Here is a 15,837-nt window from a genome sequence, read left to right as displayed (position 1 = left end):
TCCTTATTAATTTGAGAACCTATGCACTAATTGCACATATTTAGAGATAACTAAAGCCAGATCACCTGAAATTTTCAGCAGTCCTCTGCCTTTTTCTTCAGGTGTTATACACTGTACTAAGTATAGACTATATTTGTGATTGTTTGTTTACTATATTACAAATAATACTAAATTATTTTGTACAATTCAACTCAGTGACACCAAAATAAACTTGGAATGCTTTTATTTCACACAAATTCTTCCAAATTCTTCCACTCCCATACATACTCAGTAATTATCAGCCACATGAATAAAGAAGAAAAAGAAGGTTTTAAAATATCATACCAATATTGCAAAAGTGAGTTAAACCTATATGCAATTTAAAGTTACTGCATTGCAGTTGCAGTTGTTTCAACTTTTACAACAGGTTGTATGAAAAACAGAGAAAACTGCACATACACACCCTTAAATGGTTTAATTTCACAAAACTTTCAAAATCACAAAGCAACCTGAAAATACATCATTTCATCTTTTTGGAAGTGGAATGGTTTTCGACAAATCCATTTGGGCACCCACAATGAAAACAGAAATAAGTGTGACTAGTTGTTGCATGAGTACAAAAATGTTATGAAAAAAAAAACACATGCTTCTTATAAAACACATCCAATCTAACAAAAATATTGTACATCAAAACTACACAAAAAAAGGAATTACTATTTAACTTTTCAAAAATCGATGCTACAAATGTTCATTGGCATTAGGACGGCTTCTAAACACTACACTCCTACTGATGAAAAACTCAAGTAGAATTTTAAGAATCAGGACGGTAATAGTAACAAAAGTAAAACAAATATGGACGTTGGAAAAAGCATCCACGGCAGAAATAAAATTTGATACAAATATATTCATGGAGAAACCTACATGACCTTACCAAAAGAAAAGTCTAGCATTGTTTCAAATATGGGCTGGTTCAAGTATTCTTACTCATCTAAAATCTTAAGTGTGTTATACTCTTTGATAAATTTGGGGATTGAGTTTTGCAAAGGTGTTCATATATACCCTCTGATTAATCAAAAAAAAAAAAACTCACTTCTTTTTTTCCAGAAGAATAAATGCAGTTAATGTGCAGCTCCATTAATATTTTTTATATGTGTAATTTCTAAGTGTTAATTACATGAAATAATGTGTTTAATAAATCTATGAATGGAAAAAATATATATCTTTCCTTTTAGACAGTTTTCAACAAATTCTAATATTAAGAAAATAACCAGATTTGACTACATACATAACAATTCTGAACACGACAGAGACAACACAAAGTGAGCAAAAGGAAAATGGGAAGCAGTGGTTTTGCAGTTCATTCATTAAATAAATAATTTATAATCAGAAATAACAGATCTATCTAGAATGTCGCTGCCACACAAGGTCTTGATCATAAATTGCACTGTTTGATGTGAATCAAATTTTTTTGCTTAGGAAATATGTTCAAGTTTCTTTTCCTTTCAAGGAAGTTTTGTACAAACTAGACCCATTAGAAGATGAATACATGTAGAGCCTAACACTCACTTTCATTTTATCAAATAAGATGCAGCTTAAAAATAATGAAAAAATCCCCAGGGCTCTATTCACATGAAACCACTTGCTGCAGCACTTTTGGATTACAGCTAGTCTTACAAGAGGATAAAAAATAGAAAATCATACAATTCTGTTGTTTCATACTCATGTTGTCAGAACTTCTACAACATACTCCTCAAATAAACTGCATACCACATGCCACTTTTGACATTGAATAATTTGCTTCATCTCTCCACTTGAACGGGTAATCCGGCACTAACTGCTTTTGATCCCGGATGGAACATTTTAACATGCATAGGACCTTTGTACCCTGTCAACTATATTCCCACTTATGGAAGAAACATTGACTGATCTCTTCCTACTTTAAAAACCTGTTTTTTTTACGATCTCCTCCAAACTGACTTCAAGGATTTAAAGATAATATCCTTGTTTCAGTCCTCTTTACTCTGAGTAAGTTAAGTACATTCTTTTGTCACAGTTGATGTTTGAGCTCATTTCTTAGAGTTTTCCTTTCTTGGTGAATTTCTTTTCTTTGGAGGTGGTTCTAGCGGAGTGTCTTCACAAGAGCTGCCACCTACAGTTTTGGCTAGGGGAGTTATAACCAGACCTTCGCTGAGATCTATTGTTGTCCCTTCTTGACTCTGAAACAACATATTTAAACAGTTATGTTAAAGGGATAATAACTCTTCGTTTTGGCCAAAAAATGAATTTTCCTGGAGTAAACAACAATTTTCCCATACTTACCAATGGTTAATGAATCCATTTTTACATTCAAAGTTAGTCCCTGGTTTTTTTCTAAAAAGTTTGGTTTTTTGTTAAAATCTCTTAAGAGATTTTAACAGAGTATAGCCATCAATGGAGGTCACGTGGTCTAAAGACAAGCTCAGATATCAGAAAAAATAGCTATAACTGCCGTTTTTGTGGTAAAACAGAATATATTATATATCTATGAGTTATTCACAATGATTTTATTGTGAAATATAGATCTCATACGAAGAGTTATTATCCCTTTAAGATAAATTGAAACTGATGGAACTGATGTCCATGTTACACGCAATTTAAGCTATTTACTGTAACAATATGTAAAAGATATTCAAGCATAGAGAAGTAAAAAAAAGTCACTTATATGCTCAGAGAACAATTTCATCAGCTGTGTTAAGTTATAATATTGGAAATATTGGAGGTAAAACCTATCTCAATATTAGCTGTTGACTGAAGAAAAAATCACATCATTCACTTATATGCTGCATTTTCATGCTATTTTCAAATATTATGGCAACACCTTTTAAGGTTTATTACAATTTCTTTCAATGGCAACTTATTGATACATGATGGAATTAAAGACAATTATTCACAAAATCAGACAAAAATGGTACTTACTGCTCTGTAGTCTAGAAACATTTCTTTAAAGGCCATGAAATCGCTAAAAGTCAGTAACATCTCAAATATTTCACCTTCTAATTCTTCTTTCCTTTTACTGAAATCAATATATACCATCAAGCTACTTGAAAAACCATGTAGATTTTATTTCATACTATATAAAGAAAACACATCTTGAAACTTATTTCTGTTTAAATTTTGAGCTGCAATATTAGTGCTCACCCAAACAAAAATAAAATGCTGTTAAAGTTATATCTGAATGAACAAATAAACCTGAACTTACATGGCAGCCAGATGATACGTATTTTAGATCTTGGATATCTCAGTCAGATTAAAAGTAGACCGAGACTAGCAACTGGGTTATACACCAAAGATGTAGATTTGATTATACACTTGTGTAGATATTAAGTAAATCTCTTCATTAGGCTCAGTACACCAACATATCAAACCATTATTTAAGCTTTTTTCATTCTCTTACATTAAAAAAAAACATATTTGATCACTTTTTAACCCATCAAAGTAAATAAATATCCATTCAATTGAGAAAAAAAATTCAGCCCAACTTACACTAATTGCTTAGAGAATTCACTCATGCAAAAACCTTGCATTCGCCTAGTAAGTTCTTCTTCAATAAATTTTTCTACCAGATTGATCTGTAAAGAATAGAGCACAAACATTTTAAGTATATTAGCAAAATTGTGCTTGTAATTAACCAATATATATATATATAGATATGTATAGATATAGATATTAAAATGATATATGATAAGAATAATGGGTGTTTGAAATATCTGTTACGATTCTGTGGCCAATGCATCCTTCGCTTTTTCAACCAAGGATTATGGAACTATTACAACAACAAATATGTGACTTTTGGCAAGATGAAACATTGTGAACTTACATATTCTTGATGGATATCTGTGTATATGAATTTATTCTCTTCGCTATCATCAAATTCTTTGTAATATTTTTCAAGGAATTTTTGTTGTAGATCCTGGAATTCATCTTCTGCAAATGCAAAACCAACATCACACCATGAATGCCAAGTGTTTTCTGTTATTATCAAGCAGCACCATTAATAAAAAATTCTTTATAAATACTTTGACTATAACAGTTTTTACTTCTTATTTTGTCAAAATGTCCTCACTCTTTTATTTCTATGGGTACTAAAACCATTATTTTCATAAAATGAGTATTTTACTCTGTAAAACATTTGCACTTTACACATTACCCATTATAATGTCTTCTATGTGTCCTATTGTTATATCAAACTTGGTGTCTGCTATGCTGGAACTGGGAGGAAAAGAAGCTCATTTAAACAGCAGTCACACAGCCACCCAAATCAAATATACCTTTTTTAACAGCTTATCATATTGCAATAATAAAAGTTTATAAAATGTGGTTCTTCAACTGTGGTTAATTTTAAAATCTATAAACAAAAGAGTTACTTAAAACAGAAAACTTTGCCTCAACCAAAGTGGTAAAATAAAAAATCATTTTACTGACACCTCTACCCCCAGGGTACAAATTGCAGGGTGCAAGCTTGATATGAACACATAAATACCTCGAAGAAGCAAGTTCCTCTTCTTGAAAATCCATCGGCTCTGTATCTGGTAACATAGATTTAAATAGAATTTCAAAGGATGAATTGGGTTTGTGTGTTAAGAGCTGTATATTAGTATTACTACTAGCAGTATGCTAACCGAGCACCGCTGGTTATTTCTGTGCATATTCAAGTGGTCGTGGGGTTTACTTTAAAACGTACTGTGTTCCCAAAAGGCTTACCACTCTCATGAGGTGGTTGGAATGTAAATGCGCTAAAATACTGACATCAACTTAGGAGACAATCTTATCCCAACTTCCCAAGACTTCGTTGATCATGCCCGGATGTAGGGCGATTGTCAATAAACTTCTGATTCTGATTCTGTTAACCGCGTTATCAACAAGTTTAAATCGTTGAACATTTCTCATCAATGTCAGAAAGTTTAAGTACACTTGGCAATATATATTTTTTCAATTCTTGAATAATTTACATATATTTTCGATTGCTGTTTACCAAATTTCTCAAATACTGCGACCTTTTCATTGGAATTTTGACAAATGAATGAAAATATTCAACTTACCCGAATCATCAGCCGCCATATTGAAACGGATCACAGGAAGTAATCCGCGAAGTACATAATTACCGGCTTTTCCGGTTAAAATTTAAGAAGGTATTTAGGTGCATAATGAGAAAGACCATTTGTTTACAAAATAAAATAAAATAATTTCTATTCAGAACGCCAATTCTGATATAATGGAATTAATCAGTGTGTGAAACAATTTCTTTTCATCAAGACAGATCTAAATATTATTGAACAACCACTTGCTTTCATCAAGCGTGGATGGTGTAACGGTTAGCATGGTTGCCTTCCAAGCAGTCGATCCGGGTTCGACTCCCGGTCCTCGCACACTTTTTCTTCTTTTCAACAATTTTAGCATGAAGCATGAAGGTGTGAGGGTGAAAAACAGATTGTCATTTTCCTGGCCCTCTGAAGGTGCAAAATATCTAGACCAATTTTCATAGTTATTGAGAATAAGCATATTATATCCCTAGGCATATGCTAGGCGTATTTCGAACTGTAGCCTACTTCACAACACATCACGGACCCGGGATTATGAATTGCCTAATCGTGGGTTCTTCAAGTTTATCAAGTGTGCTTTAATTTCACTTTACATGGTTGAAATAAATTAATATTATCTTAGCTATATTATATCTTTGCCAATCGATTAAAATAAACTATTACTAATTCAAGAGCTTGATATGTAGCGCAAGTAGGCCTATCATTTTTATTTTACTTGTGTTTTTTATTTTTATTTTTTCAATTTTTTTTTTTTTTTTGGGGGGGGGGAGGGTAGTAAGGCTCTAGGTGTTCAGCAATAGTCAAAACAATATTGCTCTAAAAGTAAAGTATACGTAGGCCTATATCATTTTAAAAACGCGTTTGCTTTTCTCCATTTCGAAGTAAACAGTAACTAGAAAAGCACTCAGAGAGTGCAGACCTCCGCCAAGGCAGCAAAGTCTCCATCCAATGCCGTTTCAGCCCTAAATTTTCATTCTTTAATGATTTAGTTTTTTGATTTTTGATTATTGATTATTGATTGATTATTGGTCCGGATCACCACCAAAGACTAATCATCTGTTCCTTGACCCACCTCTGACAGTTCCTGAAAATTTCATCAAAATCGGTCCATAACTTAGTTTTTTTATTTTTGATTGATTATTGATTGATAATGGATCTGGATCACCACCAAAAACTAATCACTTCTGAGTTAACCCATTTCTGACCTACTCTGTAAATTCCATCGAAATTTTTCAATAACTTTTTGAGTTGTGTTGATGACAAACAAACAAACAAACAGGGGTGAAAACATAATCTCCTTGGCGGAGGTAAATATAAAATGTTTTTCGATTGTCTGCTTGACAAATGGATTTTATTTTATTTATTATCACATCTCTGTAGTAACATAATTGCACAATTCAAGGAATTGAGACATTTCCCTTCTCCTCGTGCACGTGCATTTGTATGTGCACAGCATGTTTTATTTCATTTGACTACTTTAGTTTTTCATTTGAATGCAAACGCCAAATGTTGTTTGGCGAGTTCCACTGCTGCACCAAGAAGTGCCCATCTTGTTTGTCTGTTGGATATTCGGTCTGCACGCCATTTCTATGACATTATTACTGGCATAAGCGGGACCCTTGACCGATCCGGAGCATCCATGCCAGCATCCAAAATTCTGGTAGTTGGTGACACCTTGGAGCAGGTCTATGCAGGGGGTCTGTGCGTATGTGACGTCATCGCTATCGATGTAGCAGAGAACCCAACCGGCCGGTACAGTGATACCGGTGTTGTTGTCTTGGCGCACGGAAGAATGGTGGAGAATGCTCCCGCATGGATTCTTGTTCACTGAAATAATATGGCACATTTCGTTTGGTTTGTCTTTCAAAAATATTAGCAGCATTATCCTGCAGCACGCTGATCGATATGGACACTGTATACGGAAAACCGAAAATGTCTGTAAACAAATAAAAAATGTAAATAAATTCATGCTATAAAAAAGAGCAATATTAAGAAAATGCTGCCACCATGAATAATGCTGCTTTTTAATAGTAGCTTAATAAATAATCGCACGATGACGTGCAGCTTCTTTTTTAATCTTCTTCATGTCCTCTCTCTCTCTCTCTCTCTCTCTCTACCGCCTCTCCCCAACCGCCAAACAACCTTAGTTTAATGATAATCGCGAGACACTAATGACAGACACCCCTCTGTCCTAATAAATGTCACGAGGGGCCACCACCTGAAAATCTTTTATGCCGAAAAGACTCACGCACCCTTCTCACACCTATCTCCGCTGTACCCGGGTAGACATCTACAGGTGTAATTCTTCTCACTGGGAATACACGTGCCGTTGTTCCTACAGCTGTTACCGATGCAATTATCTTTAACTGAAATATAACAATCTCTTTTATTGATTTAGATTTCTTTTTCTCATTTTTGTAAAATTTGTTTTATCTCATCGATAGAACTCATGCTGCAGTTTAGATGTTTTGTATTTTAGTACATTCTGCAATCGTCAGACGTGAATATGACACACCCACCACCACCACCACCAAAATAAAACAATAAGTAGAATTTTAAAAGATGCGTTAATGACTGTAAATCATACACTATAGAGCATATGGACATTTCAACAGACCAACGACCCAATATTCAACATAACCGCCTACAGAATCGAAATAATATTATAAATTCTTGTAACCCATCTGTCTTTTTTTTTTTTTTTTTTTTTTTTTTTTGACGGGAAAGAACTCACTTGTGGTGACAACTTGTGAATTCGCCTCGATACACTTCAGATATTCTTGCTTGATGTAGTCCAGCGAATGACGTGCGAGCTCCAGCTCCATGTCCAGACTGGCGGGATTTACCTCTCTCTTCCCAAAGAATTGCGCCAGTTTTTCTGCGCTCTCCGGCTGACTGAAGAACGCCGGACAATCTTTAAACAGTTTTTCACGCATTTTCTCAAGTTGTAGAGTAAGATGGTAAAGATCGTATTTCCTATTGAAAATGCCCACGGCATCTTTCGTATTTTGCCCGTTAGTCCCGACGGACAGGAAGGACAGAACGCCAAAAAGAAATAGGAACATCATTCTACTCGAGCTGACGAATGCACCAAAATACATGAAAATGTCCACGAAGATGCTTATATAAGTATACGTCAACCGCTAGGATTAACCCCGGAGAGTTAACCTATATATATATTTATCTGTCAAGCCGTGAGCTCTGTTCTCAACAGTTTTAAGTAAACCCTTCTTGGTCCAACTTAACGTTGTTTAAAATTATACCGCAAAACTTCTGCAGCCCGAAAACGATCATACTGTGTAATTACTATGCAGCTGTTTTATTGCCAGTTATAAGTGCATAAGCTATTTTTTTCACGCCAAAAAAAGGTGTTAAAGAGTGAAGATAATTTACTAAAAGAAAAAAAAACATTACATGACGGTAAAACACTCTTTTGCAAATGCGCATTAACATCACACAAAGCCCGATTTTAGATGTTTTTTGCTTTGACAAGAGGCACATTTTGACAGAAAGAATCCAATATAAAATCAATATAAACATAACATGACCACCATTCCACTTTTAAAGCCTTATCTTGGATGAATAAGGCTTATTATTTGCCGTTCACATAGTTGATTTTTTCTTTTTCTAATATTTACGTTATTTTATGACGTCATGATTGAGTTTTAGGAGTAAAAAAAATTATTCCCAGTTATCTCCTTAACCTGAGCACTTACGTACACAATTACAACGCCAATGACACCGTTGGGTTTTAAAAACCCATGTAAGCGATTGATCTCAAATGCTTAGTTCACATTTTACCTTTGAAAAGCCAAAATAATGCCTTCGTTCAATGAAATGACAACTGAAATCGATTAAATCAGTACACTAGTGACTGTGTTACATCTAAAATGGCATCGTAAGTATAAGTGATTATGCAGTTTTCCTTGTTGTGAAACAATTATTTAAAGGTATTTTAGGTATAGAAATTTAAAGCGTGATGGCTGGTCATCATCATCATGTCCGTCGCCTGTCAGGGCCGCTGGTGCACCCATGCCTTGACTCTCCTCCTCCATTCTTCCCTGTCTCTGCCTTCTCCTTCAACTCCTCCATTCTGCTCCCAGTCCAGTCCTTTAAGTTGTTGTCCCATCTTTCCATCGGTCGTCCTCTTCCTTTACTTCCTTCCAGTTGTCCCTCCATCACCACCTTTGCCATTCTCTCTCCTCTAACCACGTGCTCACAGTATCTTAGCTTTCCCTCCGTCACTGAATCCATGATCTTTTTTTGGAATGAACACACACTGTCTTGTCATCTCCTGTTGTGTGTACCCACTGGATGATTTTTAAGAGGACTTTGGACGCATGGCCAAGAAGGCTTATAATTCTGAAGGCAGAGCACTTCTTGCTGCCGGTTTCTTCGGATTGGTATTATCACGCTTTCAGTCCACTGATCTGGCCATTCCTTGCTTTGAATAATGACATTGCATAATTTATGGAGCACCTTCACTGTTTCTTTTCCAACGTGTTGTTGTTCTGCTACAATGTTGTCAGCTCCTAGTGATTTACCATTTTTAGCTCCTTTACTGCCTGCTCAACTTCTAAAAGAAGGATATCTTCATCTTCTCTAGGGTCTCCCTCTTGTATCCTTTATTGAAGTATTTCTTGGTTCTTATACGCATCATAGTTGTACAATTTTTTGCAATACTCTTTCATATTTGTGCAATCTCTTCACTCCCGTTTGCATCTTCAGTGATGGACGATGCTTTCTTTCTCTCATCTCCAAGTTTGATTGTACGATTTTTCACTACTTCATAAGCGTCCTTGTTGTTTCGTCTCGCCAAACAATTATCAATTTCCTTAGTCTGTTCACCTATCCACTTGCTCTTGGCCTCTTAGTGCATTTTCATTGTTTCTGTTTATTTTAATGGTAGGTACTCCAAATTATTTGAATGGGAATTACTTATCAGACTAATTCAAACATTGTTTTTGAATTTCAAAATATATAGAACAATGTTCATCGCTATTGAGACTAAGCCCATGATGCCTAGGCTTATGCTAGGCGTATTTCCCACTGTATTTCGCAAGACTGCTCCGACTTTTGTGGGATTATGAATTGTCTTGTGTTTTTTTCAAATTGTGCGTTTCATTCAACGCGGTTGAAAAAAATTAATCTTATCTTAGCTCTAATATATACTGACAGTCAATGAAAACGCATCATTTATTTATCAAATAATATTTTTAGTTCCTTTGGCACATTAAGAAAATAACAGTTTTCGTGTGAAATATGTGAAATATAAAATAGTGGTCATCCTACTCTCTTATGACCAAACAAGTGCATTTGTATTTATTTGTATATATATTTGTATTTGGTTGGAATCGATTCTCGGTAAAAAAAAAAAGTACAAGAAAGTTTTCTGATGCGTTTTCATTGACCGTCAGTATATCTTTATCAATCAATTGAAACCAAACATGACTAATCAGACTAATTGAGTTTGATCACGCAGCGCAATTATTCATTTTTGGAAGGGGGTGGTGGTGGTGGAGGCAGTATGACGCTAGGCCTTCAGTATCAATTTAGAACAACATTGCTTTAATAGGAAAGTAGACATTTTAAAACCGCCTTTACTTTTCTCCATTTTGAAGTTAACAGTAAGTAAAATACCTTGACGAAAAAGTTTCATTTTATTTTCTATCACATCTCTGACGTAATATAATTAGACAATTCAAGGAAATGATACATTTCCGTTATTTCTGTGTGTTTATATGCACAGCATGCTTTATTTCATTTGATTGCTTCAATCTTTCATTTGAATGCAAACGCCAAATGTTGTTTGACGAGTTCCACTGCTGCACCAAGTACCCATCTTGTTTGTCTGTTGGATATTCGGCTTGCAGGCTTTCTCTATGACATTATTACTGGCATAGGCGGGGCCCTTGGCCGATCCGGAGCATCCATGCCAGCATCCGAAAGTCTGGTAGTTGGAGACATCTTGGAGGAGGTCTATGCAGGGGGTCTGTGCGTATGTGACGTCATCGCTATCGATGTAGCAGAGAACCCAACCGGCCGGTACAGTGAAGCCGGTGTTATTGTCTTGGCGCACGGAAGAATGGTGGAGAATGCTCCCGCATGGATTCTTGTTCACTGAAATTATACGGCACATTTCGTTTGGTTTGTCTTTCAAGAAAACCTAGCATCATCTTTAATCGATATGGACATGAATTGACACTCTGCTAGTATACTGTTTAACTAATAAATGTCTCTAAAACAAATAAAATAAAATAAAAATGTTATTAAATTCGTGTTATACCCTTAAACGCAGGCTGAGTAAAAAAATGCACACTCTTATTGCAGGTCAATCTTTGGAATCCAAGCAACGTATAGTCCAGTTAACGAACGAAATTTCCCCATTGAAGTTGAAAAAACGTCAACAAAGCTTTCTCAACTGAATCTGGTCGAGTTATGAGCCAACATAACCCAGATATTTCTCACCGGAATCCACCCATGGCAAAGTGACATGCCCATTTACATACCCTCCCCTATGCATTGGCGGCCATTTTGGATTTTGGCACCATGGGTGGATTCCGTTGGGAAATAATCTGGGATATATTGGCCCATAACTGGACCGGATTCAGTTTAGAAACCCTAGTTAACGTTTTTTTTCCCAACCTCAGTTGTTCGTTTACTGGACTAAGATCGCATTCAGAACAGATTATCCCCGAATTTACTGGTTCGCAGATCACATATGGTGTACCCTACATGAAAGCAAGACCGCCCATTCCTTTGTCTCCCCACGGTTTCTTCTAAATGCGCGTTCTCTCTCTCTCTCTCTCTCTCTCTCTCTCTCTCTCTCTCTCTCTCTCTCTCAGACACTCCCTTTTCAGAACAAATGTCACGAGTGTTCGCCACCTGAATATCTTTTATGCCCAAAAGACTCACGCACCCTTCTCACACCTATCTCCGCTGTACCCGGGTAGACATCTACAGGTGTAATTCTTCTCATTGGGAATACACGTGCCATTGTTCCTACAGCTGTTACCGATGCAATTATCTCTAACTGAAATATAACATTTTTTCTTTTAATTATTGAGAATTCATTTGATCGTGTTAATTAAGTTTTTATTAGATCGATATAACTCGATTAGCTGGAGATATAATCAATACTTTTTTATCGTATTCCATTCCTTTATGTTGACGATGCTGGGGGTGTCACATCAATTTATTTCTGATGGTTGCATAGTGAACAAAAATATTGATTAATATTTGCATTCATCCAAATATTGCTTAATGATAATAAACTGAAGGATCAGAGGCAATACCGCCTCCAGGTATTGTACCACCAACTGAAGTAAATTCATGTTGTGCTTGACAAGCTCTAGAAAATGCATTAAATAAGAGTTCTCAATTTTTTTTGGTTGAAAATTACAATTTATCGGAAAATCATAGGGGAAAGTAAAAGGTGAAATCCAAATTTGTGAATGCGATTTAAGGCGAAAAGTAGGTCAAAAGTCAATTTCAAGGTCTTTCAAGGTCACAGGAAGACTCAATATATGACTTCCTATTTAAGTTCAATAGTAGCTACAATGTATGGGCGTATCTCCGCCAGTTTTGAAGATATAATGGATGGAAAACTTGCAAAGTTCAGCTCATGGTGAAAAGTAGGACAAAGGTTAATTATAAAGTCACATTTAGATTGCCAGTATATGACTTCCCATTCAAGGTCAATAGTCTGCCAGTTTTCAAGATAATACGGGACAGAAAACTTGCAAAGTTCAGTGCATGGCAAAAAGTAGGTCAAAGGTCAATTTCAAGATCGCATATTGACAGAATATGACTTCCTACTCAAGTTCAAGAGTAACTATGGCATATTTCTGCTCATTTTAGAGTTAGTTTACATTTTATTTTAACCAATGAATATTGCGACTTTGTACGTTTTGATATAGGGCAACTCGTAAACCGTATGGAAAACAAAAAACCAAAAAGGACACCACTTCCAGTGTTGCGCTTGACAAGATATATAACATGCAAAAAACGAAGTTTCTAGCATTTACGGGTTCAGAATTAGAGAGACTTTTCAGTTTCGGAATCCAGTGACTGCTTCTCCCGTGAAAATGCACTAATTGACCCCAAACTCAGAAACCTGAAAGATGACTTTACATGTAAGTGCAATACCTGCCGATAATTTTATAGGTTAGGTTTTTGTAGTTTCTGAAAATCGGCACTAATATATATATATAAAACTCATTTTTAGAAAATTTTGGTCCATTTGACCTTAAAATAAAAGTTCATGGATCAAATCCAAGGGCATATTTGAAATTTGCACAAATGACTTTCGTTCAGCCATCTATTGTAAATTTTCCCATAATGCCCTCGGTTTAAGAGATATTTATCATTTAATTTTGCAAATTTTGGACAAGGGTGCATTGGGACGGCAGCCAACCCTAGACCGGTGCACCGACAAAGCCCAAAATCCGCACGGATAGAGTTGGGATTATATGTGACCTACATACAAGCGATGGATACACGGGCTCTTGGGCTGTTGTTGTCTAGGAGGAAAAGCGGTAACGGTGACGTGGCGGCGAAACCGGCGGACGATACAGTTTGAGACTAAAATCATCTGTACCGCCATGTGTACTTGAGCTGGTGGTACTATTATACAATATATAGTACATGTGGGCATATCACAGATTTCAACCCAGCTTTCAACGTTATTACTGCTGTCAGACTCGTAATAATATTATAGATTATTGTAACCAACCTGTCTTCTTTTTTCTTCAGCAGTGAACTTACTTGTGGTGACAACTTGTGAATTCCCCTTGATACACTTCAGATATTCTTGCTTGATGTTGTCCAACGAATGACGCGCGAGTTCCACCTTCAGATCTAGGTTGGCGGGATCCACCTCTCTCTTCCCAAAGAATTGCGCCAGTTTTTTTGCGTTCTCCGGCTGACTGAAGAACCCCGGACAATCTTTAAACAGCTTTTCACGCATTTTCTCAATCTGTATAGTTAGAAGGTAAAGATCGTATTTCCTGTTGAAAATACCCACGGCATCTTTCGTATTCTGCCCGTAAGTCCCGACGGAGAGGACGGAAAGAACGCCAAGGAGGAGGAGGAACATCATCATGCTCGAGCTCACGAATGATCGGCCCCAAAATACATGAAAATGTCCACGAAGATGCTTATATAGGCGATGAAATGCTCTGTTCTGCTTCAGAGCACTCACGTGTTGCAAGTAGTTTTATTAATTACATGTCATTGTTACCTGTTCAATATTACCTGTACCATAGTGAACAGTTTTGCCTGTTGGCACTCTGCCAATAGGTAAGAGCAGGGGCGTGTCCAGGATTATTTGAAGGGGGGATGCGAAGCCACCCCCTCTCACTTGACGTGGGGTTCGGGGCCGGCTGAAGGGCCCCGAAAATTTTGGTATTTTAGAGGGCGAACGGAGCCATTTGGTACGTTTTAGAACTATGATTAAGCTAATCAGAATTCTAATTTCAAGAGGGGACCAAAAAACAAGGTTGGGGGAGGGGGGGGGGGGCTAAATCCGCCACTGGGTTTCAGTATACACATATACCTCCCTCTTCTCTACTACTGGTACACTTCACTCTACATCCACTGGACACAGGGACAGCCCAGTGGGTGGACAATCAGTGCCGGTGGGAACTCTACTGACATTTATACAGTATACCTTGGACATAATAAATATTATGTCCGAGAGTATACCATCAGACTTATGCCTAGATTACATTTACACGCGCAACTGTCCGCACGATTTTTATTTTATTATTATCATTTTTTTTTTTTGAAATCTTAAGGAGCTGCGGGCTACGCCGAGTATGTCTACATTACATGGCCTTAAATCCGTACGATTCCGTGCTATTTCGCACGGCCACCGTCTACCTCTGCTCAGACGCTACGTACAAAAAGGGTATCACGGGCAGTATACGCACCATACGGGCATCGCATTTTAATGTAATCTAGGCTTTAGTATTCAATCCAACCTATCCAGCGGTGTGTTCTTCTCCGGGTTTCCCGAGATTAAAATAATAATTTTAAAATACCTATGTAGTCGTTACAGGGGCGGATCCAGAGATATTTTCTGACAGTCTTCCAAATTATCTTTGTTGATCCATCTTCGATTTTTGACCGTCTTCATTAGATGGCTGACAATGTAAACTTGAAAATCTGACCGTCTTCCAGAAGACCCAGAAGACGGCCTAAATCCGCCCCTGAGTTGTTAACTACAGGCACTGCGTCATCCAGTCGGATTAACCCCGGAGGTTTAACTCATATCTGTCAAGACTTAAGCTCTGTTCTCAACAGATTTAAGTTAGCTCTTGTGGGTGGTTTAAAATTGTACCGCTAGATTTCTGACTTCCGCAAGCGGTCCTATTCGTAATCACAAATCATTTTTATTATTAGTAATTTTGTAAAAAAAAGTGAAGATAATCATGAAAATAGAAAATGAAGCATGACGTAACGATAAAACACCACTATGCAAATGCACCTCAGAAAGTCACATAAGACTTATTTTAAGATGTTTTCTGTTCTTTGAGTAGAGGAAAATTTTGGCAGAGAGAGTCAATATGAACATATCACGACCACCATTCCACTTTTAAAGCCTAATCTTGGACGAATAACACTTTTATTTGCCCGCGTAAAAGATAAATCATCAGTGTTCACAGAATTGACTTAATTGCGTTTGTACATGTCATTTTATGACGTCATGATTGTTTTTTTGAAGTACAAAAACAAAATCGGTTTCCCAGTTATCTTACGTACGTAATTTCAACGTCAA

At 36.5% G+C, this 15,837-nt stretch overlaps 3 protein-coding genes and 1 non-coding gene across 5 annotated transcripts; 1 reads left to right on the top strand and 3 right to left on the bottom strand.

Annotated features, from left to right (window-relative positions):
- Window positions 1-206: 206 nt before the first annotated feature.
- On the bottom strand, window positions 207-5,160 carry LOC106151878 (ADP-ribosylation factor-like protein 2-binding protein). Of its 2 annotated transcripts, none has more exons than XM_013525312.2 (7): window positions 5,058-5,160; window positions 4,499-4,544; window positions 4,166-4,227; window positions 3,836-3,942; window positions 3,502-3,587; window positions 2,935-3,031; window positions 207-2,195 (listed from the first exon to the last, which is right to left on the bottom strand). In XM_013525312.2, exons 1-7 carry the CDS (start codon window positions 5,074-5,076, stop codon window positions 2,046-2,048), a joined length of 567 nt encoding a protein of 188 aa, XP_013380766.1. In that variant the 5' UTR covers window positions 5,077-5,160; the 3' UTR covers window positions 207-2,045. The 2 variants fall into 2 exon arrangements, with proteins under 2 accessions (XP_013380766.1, XP_013380767.1); XM_013525313.3 differs by lacking the exon at window positions 5,058-5,160 and adding an exon at window positions 4,720-4,898.
- Window positions 5,161-5,312: 152 nt separating this feature from the next.
- Window positions 5,313-5,384, top strand: Trnag-ucc (transfer RNA glycine (anticodon UCC)). Its single transcript has one exon. It is a non-coding gene; the product is annotated as a tRNA-Gly (tRNA).
- Window positions 5,385-6,394: 1,010 nt separating this feature from the next.
- Window positions 6,395-8,163, bottom strand: LOC106151873 (uncharacterized). Its single transcript, XM_013525301.2, has 3 exons — window positions 7,792-8,163; window positions 7,310-7,423; window positions 6,395-6,884 (listed from the first exon to the last, which is right to left on the bottom strand). The coding sequence occupies exons 1-3, from the start codon at window positions 8,156-8,158 to the stop codon at window positions 6,535-6,537; spliced, it is 831 nt and encodes a 276-aa protein (XP_013380755.2). The 5' UTR covers window positions 8,159-8,163; the 3' UTR covers window positions 6,395-6,534.
- A 2,531-nt stretch (window positions 8,164-10,694) lies between these two features.
- LOC106159601 (uncharacterized) lies at window positions 10,695-14,210 on the bottom strand. Its single transcript, XM_013535912.3, has 3 exons — window positions 13,824-14,210; window positions 11,977-12,090; window positions 10,695-11,177 (listed from the first exon to the last, which is right to left on the bottom strand). The coding sequence occupies exons 1-3, from the start codon at window positions 14,158-14,160 to the stop codon at window positions 10,831-10,833; spliced, it is 798 nt and encodes a 265-aa protein (XP_013391366.2). The 5' UTR covers window positions 14,161-14,210; the 3' UTR covers window positions 10,695-10,830.
- Window positions 14,211-15,837: the final 1,627 nt, after the last annotated feature.

This window comes from Lingula anatina, chromosome 4 (assembly GCF_051362555.1).
Source record: "Lingula anatina isolate TDL-2025a chromosome 4, LinAna3.0, whole genome shotgun sequence".
Lineage (NCBI taxonomy): Eukaryota > Metazoa > Brachiopoda > Lingulata > Lingulida > Lingulidae > Lingula > Lingula anatina.
This window is presented reverse-complemented; position numbering and strand designations above follow the sequence as displayed.

Bases quoted from the DNA above. Each gene is read 5' to 3' on its own strand.
- LOC106151878 (XM_013525312.2), bottom strand. The intron at 3,588-3,835 runs GTAAGTTCACAA...TATTCTTTACAG, and splicing joins CAGATATCCATCAAGAATAT to ATCAATCTGGTAGAAAAATT. The intron at 2,196-2,934 runs GTAAGTACCATT...ATGTTGTTTCAG, and splicing joins TGTTTCTAGACTACAGAGCA to AGTCAAGAAGGGACAACAAT.
- LOC106159601 (XM_013535912.3), bottom strand. From the start codon at position 14,160: ATGATGATGTTCCTCCTCCTCCTTGGCGTTCTTTCCGTCCTCTCCGTC. The intron at 12,091-13,823 runs GTAAGTTCACTG...GTTATATTTCAG, and splicing joins TTCACAAGTTGTCACCACAA to TTAGAGATAATTGCATCGGT. The intron at 11,178-11,976 runs GTGCGTGAGTCT...GTATAATTTCAG, and splicing joins CGGAGATAGGTGTGAGAAGG to TGAACAAGAATCCATGCGGG.
- LOC106151873 (XM_013525301.2), bottom strand. From the start codon at position 8,158: ATGTATTTTGGTGCATTCGTCAGCTCGAGTAGAATGATGTTCCTATTT. The intron at 7,424-7,791 runs GTGAGTTCTTTC...GTTATATTTCAG, and splicing joins TTCACAAGTTGTCACCACAA to TTAAAGATAATTGCATCGGT. The intron at 6,885-7,309 runs GTGCGTGAGTCT...ATATTATTTCAG, and splicing joins CGGAGATAGGTGTGAGAAGG to TGAACAAGAATCCATGCGGG.